The sequence below is a fragment of the Chiloscyllium plagiosum genome, unplaced genomic scaffold (assembly GCF_037043375.1).
Source record: "Chiloscyllium plagiosum isolate Xiang-an unplaced genomic scaffold, Cpla_swu_hap1 HiC_scaffold_46, whole genome shotgun sequence".
Taxonomy (NCBI): Eukaryota; Metazoa; Chordata; class Chondrichthyes; order Orectolobiformes; family Hemiscylliidae; genus Chiloscyllium; species Chiloscyllium plagiosum.
The window spans coordinates 57,375,015-57,387,068 of record NW_028270184.1 but is presented as its reverse complement, the minus strand read 5'-3'; the positions used below and the strand labels follow the sequence as shown (position 1 = coordinate 57,387,068).

The following is a 12,054-nucleotide window of genomic DNA, read 5'->3' as shown; positions in this document are numbered from 1 at the left end:
AGATGCGTCGGGACAGATGCATGAGTAGGTGGGGAGCAGAGGGATACAAATGCTTAGGAATTGACCGACAGATTTAGACAGTACATTTGGATCGGGTCAGGCTTGGAGGGCGAAGGGCCTGTTTATGGACTATAAATTTTCGTTGCTCTTTGTTCTTTAAATGAACACCTTGCTGAAGTCCATATAGACAATGTCAACCAAACTGTCTTCATCAATCTTCTTTGTCACCTCTTCAAAAAACTCAACCAAATTAATGAGACATGATTTCCCATGCAGAAAGACACGTTTTCTACTCCGAGCAGCCCTTGCCTTCCCAACTGTATGTAAATGCTATTCCTCAGAATCCCCTCCAACAACTTACCCACCACTGACATCAGGCTGACCGGTGTATAATTCCCCGGCTTTTTGGGTCACTGTTTCCTTTTCTAGTCTCACTCCTCCACTGCACCCAACAAATGTTAAAAGTAACCAGGTTGGTGAGATGGCCGATGATATCTCTCTCAGACTGGGTCAGGATCAGTTTTAGGAATAAGTCAGGCTAGTTTATTTAACCTGCTCAAATAGCACGATTATGATCCAGAGCAATGTTACTCAAACTATGGTGGAAAGATGAATGGCAAACTGTTTGGGTATTGCAATTATATAATCAATATTTCCCTTTCTAAAAACACTGACACACACACACACACACACACACACACACACACACACACACACACACACACACACACACACACACACACACACACACACACACACACACACACACACACACACACACACACACACACACACACACACACACACACACACACACACACACACACTCTTTTAGCTTGAAAGAACTCTGTCCAGATATTATTGGAACTCATGAGAAGGGGAAAATTGTGAGATTGTCCACAACGCTATTCTGTTTCTGAAGATATTGTACTCACGCAGCTGTGAGCAATGGGATTCCATCCTGGGACAGTTGGATTTGGCTTAATTCCCTTTGCTTTAGGCAGTGAGGAGATTCCAGTGAATTCTGGTCAGTGATTACCCAAAGGGTAGCACGGTAGTTAGCACTGCTACCTCACAGCACTAGGAACTTGGGTTCGATTCCAGCCTTGGGTGACTGTCTGTGTGGAGTTTACACATTCTCCACTTTTCTGTGTGAGCTCTAATTGGTGATCCAGTTTCCGACCACAAACTGTGTAGATTCGGTGGATTGGTCATGCTGTTCAGGGATTTCTAGGTTAGGTGAATTAGTCAGGCGTGAATATTGGGGAATGGGTTGCGAAGGTTGGTATAGACTTGTTGGGCCGAAAGGCCTGTTTCAACACTGCAGGGATTCCATAAAAAAATAAGAATGGTAATGACGACTGTAGTTTTTTTTTTGCTCGCACGCATTGCTGTGATGAGGAACAATGAAGGAAAGAGAATGCAATAGGCCGTTCCTTCTCAGGCAGATTACATTTTCTCCCTCTCTGAGCTGAATCACACAGTAATGTAATCCTTTCCCAAACTGGAACATGTGAGGTCTCCTTGTACATTGTCAAAACTATGTCCTCCATCACATTCCCTGTTCCATGTCGGTGCATCATTGCTGCTGTCATACATAGAGCCATACTCTTAGCAGAAAATTGTCTCGTTTGATTTGAAATATGTTTACATGGCCCTGCGTCATTAAAAAAATTAAAATGTTTAATTTATTCAGAATACCTGTGTTAAAATGAATGCATTTTTTAAAGAAATACAGAAATTGCTGGAAAAGCTCGGCAGGTCTGTCAACATCCAGGTTCCTTTTACATGCCGTAGTTGTACCAGCCTCCACCACTTCATCTGGCAGCTCTTTCCATACACACACCACCCTCTGTGTGAAATGATGCCCTTTAGGCCTCATCAAAACCTTTCCTCTCTCACTTTCCACCAATCCTCTATAGTTCTTGACACGCTTGACCTGGGGGAAAACCTTGAGTACTCACCCTATCCATGACCATTCTGGTTTTATAAACCTTTACTGCTGCAAAATGTGACTTTAATCAACTTGAATAGCTGTACTTTCAGTCATCCTGGGCCTAAATTCTGAAATGCAATACTGGCACCTCTTCCTTGTCCATCAGGTCACAATTCGAAATCCATTTTAATCAGTTTGTTCAGATGTATCAGGAGACACATCTGTGAGCTTTACACCGAGACCTTTGTGCCTGACGGACACGAGCACCACCCAGCAATACCCATAAAGCTGTAACAGTATTCTCCTGTGTGTTTGCTCATCAACCTGTTCTGACATGCTGTGACATACCTCTGAAACAGGCAGGACTTGAATCCAGGCCTTCTAGTCCAGAGCAAGGAACACTACCACACAAGTTCAGGAATTGGAATCAAATTCAGAGCACTGACTGTGATACAGGGACACTACCCACTAAATTACCATACCCAGATTTTGGGACATATTTTAATGCCCGCTTTCAGCTCAGTGTGGGTTTCTTATAATCAGAGCTGAAAAATGTGTTGCTGGAAAAGCACAGCAGGTCAGACAGCATCCAAGGAGCATTTCAGGCATAAGCCCTTCTTCAGGAATGAGGCTGGTGTGCCAAGGAGGCTAAGATAAAAGGTAGGGAGGAGGAACTTGTGGGAGGTGCATTGGGAATGTAATACGTGGAAGGAGGTGAGGGTGACGGTGATAGGCCGGACACTGGCCTACCGCAGCTACACTGGTACCACCCCCCACCTTTTCCTCTGCTACATCGCTGACTGTATCGGCGCTACCTCGTGCTCCCACGAGGCGGTTGAACACTTCATCCACTTCCACCCCGACCTCAAATTCACCTGGACCGTCTCAGAATCCTCCCTCCCCTTCCGAGACCTCTCCATTTCTATCTTGGGCGACCGACTCAACACGAACATTTTCTATAAACCGACTGGCTCCCACAGCTGCCTAGATTACACCTCCTCCCACCCTGCCCCCTGTAAAAACGCCAACCATATTTCCAATTCCTTCGCCTGGGCTGCAACTGCTCCCAGGAGGGCCAATTCCAATACCGAACAACCCAGATGGTGTCCTTCTTCAAAGACCGCAACTTCCCTTCAGACTTGGTCGACGATGCCCTCCACCACATCTATTCCACTTCGCGCTCCTCCGCCCTTGAACCCCGCCCCCCCAATCACCACAAGGACAGAACCCCATTGATTCCTCACCTACCACCCCACCAACCTCCGGATACATCGTATCATCCTTCGTCATTTCCGCCACCTCCAAACAGAACCCACCACCAGGGATATCTTTCCCTCCCCTCCACTATCAGTGTTCCGGAAAAACCAATCCTTCCACCATCCCCTCGTCAGGTCCACAACCCCCACCATATGGTTGGCGTTGGTGGGGGTTGGCCTCCTGGTCCTCTCCGGCTCGTACCGGGGTCCTCCCCACATGGCGGGAGGGAGGGGTGGGGGGGTGAGGGAACGGATATCGGGGACTCCACTGCCGGGCTTGTCCCTTTCTGTCCGATTCCAGGCTGTTTCTCCTGGAATGGTAGAAGGGGAGGGAGGGAGGGAGTGTGGGAGTGGGTGGCCCTGCTGTTAGCTGGTATAGGTAGGGGACGTGGTCATGGTGAGGTGTCCGGAGGGAGTCAGTCCACAGTGTTGTATCCATGCAGTGTTATTAATGTGGTGGGTGGGGGGTGGGTAAAGTGGAGGGGGAGAGAGAGAGAGAGCAAGAGAGATAGACAGAGACAGAGAGAGACAGAGAGACAGAGAAGGTGCTGCATGTAGCAGTGAGAGTGGTGGAGCATGAGCCGTGTTCGGCGATCTGTGCTATAACAGATATACAGTGAGTGTGAGGGAGCAGAGAGAATACGGTGACCCTTATCCTGACAGAGCGGGGAAAGTTATTGACGCTTATCATGTATTGCTGGACATTTCCTCAGACCACAGTTACTGGGTGGGTGGGTGGGTGCATTGAGCTGGGTGGTGAGCTCAGATCATGCTCGGTGGGTCTGATGGTGTGGCCCCCTCTGGGAAGAGAATGGTCCCCCTCTGTACTAGCCCAATCACCAGGCTCTCCATGCCCCTGTACTTACACCTTATCTGCCATGCTCGAGGTAAACCAAAGGGCAGCTCCAGACTGAGAAAGCTCAACTGTGTGTCCCTTGGCCTTTTTAAAGATGGCCCCAGTGTCAGGGGTCATGGAATATCCAGGGGCAACCAGGCGATGGTGAGTACCTCCAGCCAAGATGGGTGGGAGTGTCGGGCTGGTATTGAATGAGAGGGACACCATGGGGTAGATTGGGTAGTTAATGAGGTGAGTTCGATAGGATAGCACCAGGAAAGTAGCTCGGCCCCGTATGTTACACGATGCTGTTAAAATGTTTTCATTTCTGCATTCTGAAACCTGGGAAAACATCCTTCCATAACACTGTCTCTCTGTCTCCCCCTGTGTGTCTATTTCCCACAGCCCTCTCATTTTTTATTGTTTAAACTGATTCCCCCTCCATCTCTGTATCTCTGTGGCAGTCTTGTTCACACCCACAGCATCCCCTTGTCAGGACACAACGGAGAGATGGAGCTGGAAATGGGTGGGTGCTGCACATCCTGTCACTTCCAGCATGGGCTGCAAGTTTCCCCACGCTGGGCAGGGATCTAACACAGTGCTACTGAGCAATGCACTGGGGTCGTGTACACAGTCATATATGCTGGGAGGGTAACTGCTCCTGGGTTACAGATCAATTCACTGGGGAGGTAACTGCTCCTGAGTTACAGATCAATACACTGGGGTGGAGTACAGAGTCCTAGATGCTGGGAGGGTAACTGCTCCTGGTTTATAGATCAATGCAATGGGATGGTGAAGACAATTCTATAATCTAGGAGCGTAACGGTACCTGGTTTACAGATCAATGCGCTGGGGAGCAGTACAGTGTCCTACATGCTGGGAGGGTAACTGCTCCTGGGTTACAGATCAATGCACTGGGTTGGGGTACACAGTCCTACATGCTGGGAGGGTAACTGCTCCTGGTTAACAGATCAATGCAGTGGGGTTGTGTACACAGTCCTTCATGCTTGGAGGGTAACTGCTCCAGTTTACAAATTGGTGATCACTGCGTAGCTCCTGGTGATGAACAGATGTTTAATCCGGGTTTATCGATCAATTCATGGGTGTGGTCTCTACTGCTTCTCACACTTAACAGGCAGGAGGCTGGATGAACACAGCAAGCCAGGCAGCATTCGGAGGTGTGGAATTTGACATTTCCCGTGTAAACCATCTTCAGGACACCTTCAGCAGTGTTACTCCCAAAACGTCGATTTCTCCACATCCTGATGCTGCCTGGCTTGCTGTGTTCTTCCAGCCTCCTGCTTGTCTACATTGGATTCCAGCATCAGAAGGGTTTTTTTTGTCTCTATCCCAGCTTCGCATACTCGACAGATGATTTAAAGGTAAATGCTCTGACATGATCAGGACAGATTGCTGGATTGTACTGAGCAGTACACTGGCCTGGTCTGCACAGTGTCTCACGATGAATAGACATCTCCTCTGGGTTTATGGTGTCTGGGCTGGTTCTGTGAGGTGGATTGAGAGTGTGGAATATCTTACCATTTCAGCTGATCTGGTAATACCTTTCCATTCCTGTGATTGGACCCTCCGTCTCTCGCCCCCTTAACGTTACAGTGTGCCCAGGTACAGTTCATCATGTTGTTGAATACCCGCTGTCCTGGGAACAGGCAAAGCCTCTTCATTCAGAAGCAGGCAGCCATTCCCATTGTCCTCGCGTCTCCACGCAAAAAGGAATGATAGCCTTTTAGATAAAGGCTGTCCCAGTTGTACAGGGCTCAAAACATCCTCCCCCTCACCAAGTCCCACCACCAACCAACCACATTAAAATATCCGGTATGTTCTGAGAGTAATGGGGCCACTGAGAACATCAGGGAGCAGACCATCAGAGTGATGGGGCCAGACTTCCCATGTCTGGACAGATCAGAGTGAACCCTCCAGTACACATGGTATCACTAAGTCCTATAATCCCTCTCCATCTATGTAATACACAGCCTGTTATGCTTCCTGAAAAAAGATCACAGGTTAACAGTTATCCACATTATATTCGATCTACCAAGTTGTTGTCTGTTACTTATCCATTTACAGAGTCTCTACCTCCCCTTGATATCTTCAGTTTATCTCAATCTTACTGTCAATTCAAATTTAGTTAGAACATGTTTGTTCCATTTCTGGAAACCATTGATGTAATTTTCAAATAGTTGAGGTCCCAACACTGGTCACTGCAGTCAATAATTTGATTTAAACTGATAGAAACTGATTTCTCCCTTATACATTCTTGCTCCTGGCTCAGTATCCCCCCTCCCTCCCCGTATTCCTATGTAGCAGCTTTGAAAGGCTGTATCTTCCCTGCATTTCCTGTGTAACAGGTTGGAAAGATTAAAAGATCTGCTCCAATAGCTGAGTAACAGCATCTAATGACCGAATGGCCGCATTCTGTTCCTGTTTAAATCTCTTGTGTTTTTAGTGAACATGGTGTCTGACACTTCAGTTTATTTTTAGTGCTTATTTTTCCCCAGCATCCATGCTGTGCGTGTACAGGTGTGAGCCACAGTGAGAGACACAAGGTGCACGAATCTTTATTCAAATTTTCACCACCAGGAAGAAAGGAAACACTCGAGTGGCCAGTGACAAGCAGTGCCCTTCACATCAAAGAGCAATGCTGTGTGATCAAACAGTGAAGGGGAGCGCAGGGACTAAATCAAAATGGAGTTGGAGGGGGAAATAATGCACTCCACTCCCTGCGGCGCCCACCTCTCCGTGAACAACTCCAGGATGTTGGTGTACACCGCGTACTGCTTCTCCAAGGACACCCGGGCTCTAACATAGCAGAAGAGGGGCAGGCAGTAGTCCCTAAGGACCCCCTCCACGGCCTGCTGCCTGGTCCTGTTTATGGCCAGTTCAACCAGGCCCAGGACCAGACCCATGAGGAGGTCTTCAGACCTGCCCTCCCTCCTCCGTACCGGGTGCCCGAAGATCAGGAGCGTGTGACTGAAGTGCAGCCAAAAGCAGAGGAGGAGGTTTTTCAGAAAATCAAAAATGGAGTGCAAAGGCCCACACCCAATATACACGTGGTCCACGGACTCCACAGCGCCACAGAACAAGCAGTTGCGCTGGGAGTCTATGAACCAACGCAGTCTGCGGTTGCAGGAGACCCTCCACTCCAGATCCCGAAAGAAAGGGGAGGACTCCCGCCGAGAAAGCCTCCATTGGGGATCCCCACCGCCCAGTCGCAAATGGGCACGCCAAGGCGCGTCCGGACGGTGGATGAGGGAGAAGAGATGGACGGTGTGCAGCAGCAGTCGATATAGGACCCGCCTTTTTACGTCCTTAAAAGGGACAAAATTAAAATTCCAGAGGCAGCTCAGGTTGTGGGGCACAGGTTCCCGCGGGAAGTACAGGACCTTGTGCCAATGTGAAATTCCGTGTCGGCTGGGGTGAGCCTGGACGGAATCCCACTGCACACCTGATCATCCTCCAACTGGTGCACTACGTCAGGTCTGAGCATTGCCGTTTTAAGGCGTCGGATGGCGGTGGCCACGTACCGGACGTCTACAACTGCCCTGCTCGCCATGTCATGCTGCAGCGTCCAGCCCAGGCTCCCGGCACCCAGCACGTCCCCGACCCTTGTCACCCTCGCCACCACGGCCCTCCCTCTGACAGCCACTCAAACCCGCGAGTACGGAGGTGCGGATTCCTGAGCAATGGCTCCCTGATGACAGCCGCTACTCCTGCTGGAGGGTAGCGGCGATGCGATTCGACCATGTTCCAGACAGTGATCAGGTCCTGGTAAAGATAGGCCGTGTCTTGAGGGCAACCTCCAAACCGTCACGGTCGACAAACAGGAGCTGCGTGTCGTAATTGAGGTTACGCACCTGGCGGAAAAAAACGTAGCCAGTACGCCCCACCGAGAAGGAGGCTCGACGTAAATGTATTGCTGCAAGGTCTGAAGGCGGAACGTCGTGACCTGGGTGCAGACGCACACCAGCGACTGACCGCCATCCTCAACAGGGAGACTCAGAACCTGCGCAGCGACCCAGTGCACCTTTTTGTTCCAGAAGAAGTCGGCCAACGTTCTCTGGAAGGCAGCGACAAAGCCAGGAGGAGGGACCAAAGTCACCAGCCGGTAGCACAGCATGGCGGCCACCAGCTGGTTTATGACCAGCACTCGTCTCCTAAAAGATAGCACTCAGAGCAGTCCTGTCCAGCGGCCAAGGCGAGCCGAGGCTTTGGCCTCCAGCTCCTGCCAGTTGGCCGGCCAGCATTCCTCAGCCGGGCTGAGGTAGACCCCCAGGTAGAGGAAATGGGTGGTACTCCAGCTGAACCCCCGCAACTCCTCCGGCAGAGTCCACCCGCCACGGATCGACCAATAGTCTGGAACATTTGGCCCAGTTTATCCTGGTGGAAGACGCTGCCGAGTACATGACCTGGCACTCGCGCATCGTCCCCAGGTCAGCCGGGTCGATGAAACAGAAGAGCACATCGGCAGCGTAAGCCGAGAGGACCACCCCCGTGCCCACACCATGCAGAACCAGCCCCGACAACCTCCCCCGCAAGAGGCGCAGGAAAGGCTCCACGCACAGGGAATACAGCTGGCTGGACGGGGGCAGCCTTGATGTACTCCTCTCCTGAAGTGAAGGGGCGCCGCCAGGGAACCGTTAACTTTAACCAGACACTCTGCAGTGGTATGCAAAAGTTGGATCGGGGCGAGGAACAGCATCCCGAACCCAAATGACCGCAGAGTCCCGAGCAGGTATTCGTGATCGATCCTGTTGAACACCTTCTCCTGGTCAAGAGCAGGAAGGCGCTCGGCAGACCAGCCCGTCGACAGAAATGGATCAGGTCCTGGACCAGGTGGATTTTGTCTTGAATAAAACTCTTGATGGGCTGAATAGCCTGCTTCAGTACAGGTGAAGTTGGGATTAGTGCAGAACATTTTGGAACCATCAGTGAATAGGCCACTTATGACTTTATGATGGAGGGAAGGCCATTGATGCTGCAGCTGCTGCTAGCCCACAGTGTCTCATGGATGGCTAGCTTCCATGTGCTTGGTCCTTTAGAAGTATGTCCCCACTTCACAGGAGGGAGTGCCACATAACACAGTGGGCAGGATCTTCAATATGAGGCTGTGACTTTCCGTCCACCAGGACTGTGTGCTGGCTGCTCCTACAGATACTGTTAGGGAGAGATCCCTCTGGGACAAGGGGTTTGGTGAGAATGTTTCCCTCTTGTTCGTTCACCTATCACTTCCCCCAGTCTGAGTGCTGTGTATGTGAGGCCCCTCACTGCTCAGTCAGTGGTGGGCCTGTGGATACACTCTTGGTGATGAACATTGAAGTCCCACACCCAGAGGAGGTTCTGTGTCCTTGTCACCCTTAGTGCTTCCTCTGATTTGTTTCTAACATCGAGGGGAACTGAGTTATCACCGAGAGGAGGGGTGGGGGGCAGGAGATATCCATTCTCAGGCGATTTCCTTGACCATGATCTGTTACCATGAGATTTCCTGGATTCTGGAATTAATGTTGGAGAATTGCAGGGTAACTCCTTCCCTGACTGTATCCCAGGGAGTCCCCATAACTGGTGTGTCTATCCTGCCGGTGGGACAGGATTGCCCAGGGATGGTGATGGGGCTTCATGAAACATGAACCATCAGGCCTGGTCCCGTGAGTATGACGATGTCGGACTGTTTCCTGACTGGGAGTGTGGTGCTGGAAAAGCACAGCAGGTCAGGCAGCGTCCGTGGAGCAGGTGAATTAACGTTTCAGGCATAATCTTTTAATCAGGAATGAGACTTGTGGACCGCGGAGCTGAGAGATAAATGGGAGGGGACTGGGGCTTTGGCTGGGGGGAAGGAAGCTGGGAATGTGATCAGAAGATGGATGTGGGGGCGAAGTGATAGGTCAGAGAGGAGGGTGGGGTGGATGGGGGAAAAGGTGATGGAGAGGTCAAGGTGTTCCCCTGAACTTTATGTCCCAACATCGTAGAAGTGATGTTCCTTGGAAGGTTCTGTCCCCAACATTCTATAACTGTCATTCCCCGGAACGTTCTGTCCCTGACATCGTTTGTGAACGGCCGGACGTCAGTGAATTGAACAAACGATAAGATTCCGAAGGAAGAGATCCCGTTCCAGGGAGAAGGAGACACTGTTCTAAAGGCCCGTCAGTCAGGTAAAGGGGTGAGTAAGTTTTCCCTGCGTTTACATTTCTTCACGACACAGGATCGACCACAATTTAGACCAAAATACAGGAATTCCCAAACTCCGTTTGTCTTCAAGAAACTGGGAGAGAGTCCTTCAGGACAGCAACATTTCCACCTTCCGTATTAGGAACTGGGAAGGAGTGACCTGTGTCTGCTCTCGAGTGATTGAGTGTTTGGGAATGTTCGAAAACCATCTGTCCTTATGGATGTGTCTCTGTGTGTTTGGGGAGGGAGGGTTTCTTGTGGTTTATGTCACATTTTTGTCAGTAATTCAGACCTTCCCATTTGTTATTCCAGCTCCAATTATTTTAATAAATCCCTGAATACAGGGACACATTTGAAAATCTCACTGGGTCCCCAATCAAACGGGTCCCTTTGCCTCCAGGCTGATGGATAATGGGTTTGTTTTCCTTCCTCACAGTTAACGTAGTGACCATCTACGTCCTGCTTTATAAAGATTGTGGATTATCTTCATGTGTCAGACGTTACCTGGGGGCCATGGCAGCGGCGGATCTCCTGGTCATTATCCTCGACCTGATCCTGAGACACATTCCCATTGTTTATTGGGAACAATTTTATTTCCTGATGGACTCCGTCCCCGTGTGTAATATCCACGCCGTCCTGCTTTATGCAGCCACTGACTGCTCTGTCTGGTTCACCGTCACTTTCACCTTTGATCGGTTTGTGGCCATTTGTTGCCAGAAGCTGAAAAGTAAATATTGCAGTGAGAAAACGGCGGCTGTGGTTCTGGGAGCAGTGACTGTGCTGAGCTGTTTAAAGAACATTTCCTGGTATTTTATGCTCACGGCTTGGTATTGGCTGAGGAACCCCCCCTGGTTTTGTTATGTAACAGATGCTGTTCGAACCTCCAGTGTCTGGGGTACAATCGAGTTCCTCCACCACATTCTAACCCCGTGTGTCCCATTTCTTCTGATTCTGTTGCTCAATGTTCTCACCGTCAGACACATTTTAGTGACCAGCAGAGCCCGCAGGAGACTCCGCGCCCACACCAATGGGGACGCTCAGTCTGACACTGAAATGAGAAACCGAAAAAAATCCATCATTTTACTGTTTGTGATCTCGACCAATTTCATCCTGTTATGGTCAACGTTAATGCTTTATTCTCTATGGAACAGGTTGATTCATATTGGGTCTGGGTCTGTGTATCTTGATCCCTTTGTGGGGGAATTAGGCTTCATGCTGCAGCTCCTCAGTTGCTGCACAAACACCGCGATTTATGCTGTGACCCAGACTAAGTTCAGGCAGCAGCTGAAGAATGTGCTGAAATATCCCTTCACTGAAATCCATCCATCCATCAAATTCCCTCATTAATCAATCCATCCGGGATTTTCTCATTTCAGTTCAGTGTTTCAGTGATGGAGCAGCCTGTCGCTATGGTAACAGACTGAGGGTAGAGCTGGTTTGTCCCTCCTTATCCCACAGGGGGGTTACAGGGAAACATTTCAATGTTTCTCACAACTCAGGGGCCATTGAGAAAAGGCACCATGCCACTGACCGTATCCATCACTTCCATTTGTAAACAACAAAAATGTTGATTAAAGCATGCCAAGCAGCAAAGCGACCAATGTTGTTGTGTGTCTTTGTGTTGGAGAAGCTGAGCTGGAGAGAGACAGACTCAGCCCCAAGTCCTGGTCCTCAGGGAAGGGGAGGGCACCGCGCCCTGAGCTCAGGAGCTGTGTTTAACTCCCTCTGATCCCCCACAACAACCTGGCCTCCCATTTCCTCTCCCCCACTTTTCCTCCTCAATTCTCTCCCTCTCTCTCGCTCTTTCAGCACACTCTCTCTTCCTCACCACCTCTCCCTTTCACTCT

At 50.0% G+C, this 12,054-nt stretch overlaps 1 protein-coding gene across 1 annotated transcript in view; it reads left to right on the top strand.

Moving 5' to 3' along the window:
- Nucleotides 1–11,554, top strand: part of LOC148136353 (putative G protein-coupled receptor 139) — an 82,140-nt gene extending 70,586 nt beyond the window's left edge. Inside the window, exon 2 of the mRNA XM_087983786.1 lies at nucleotides 10,644–11,554. Within this exon, the coding sequence (XP_087839912.1) occupies nucleotides 10,644–11,554 (911 nt within the window). The remainder of the gene's footprint in view (nucleotides 1–10,643) is intronic.
- The last annotated feature ends 500 nt before the right edge of the window (nucleotides 11,555–12,054 follow it).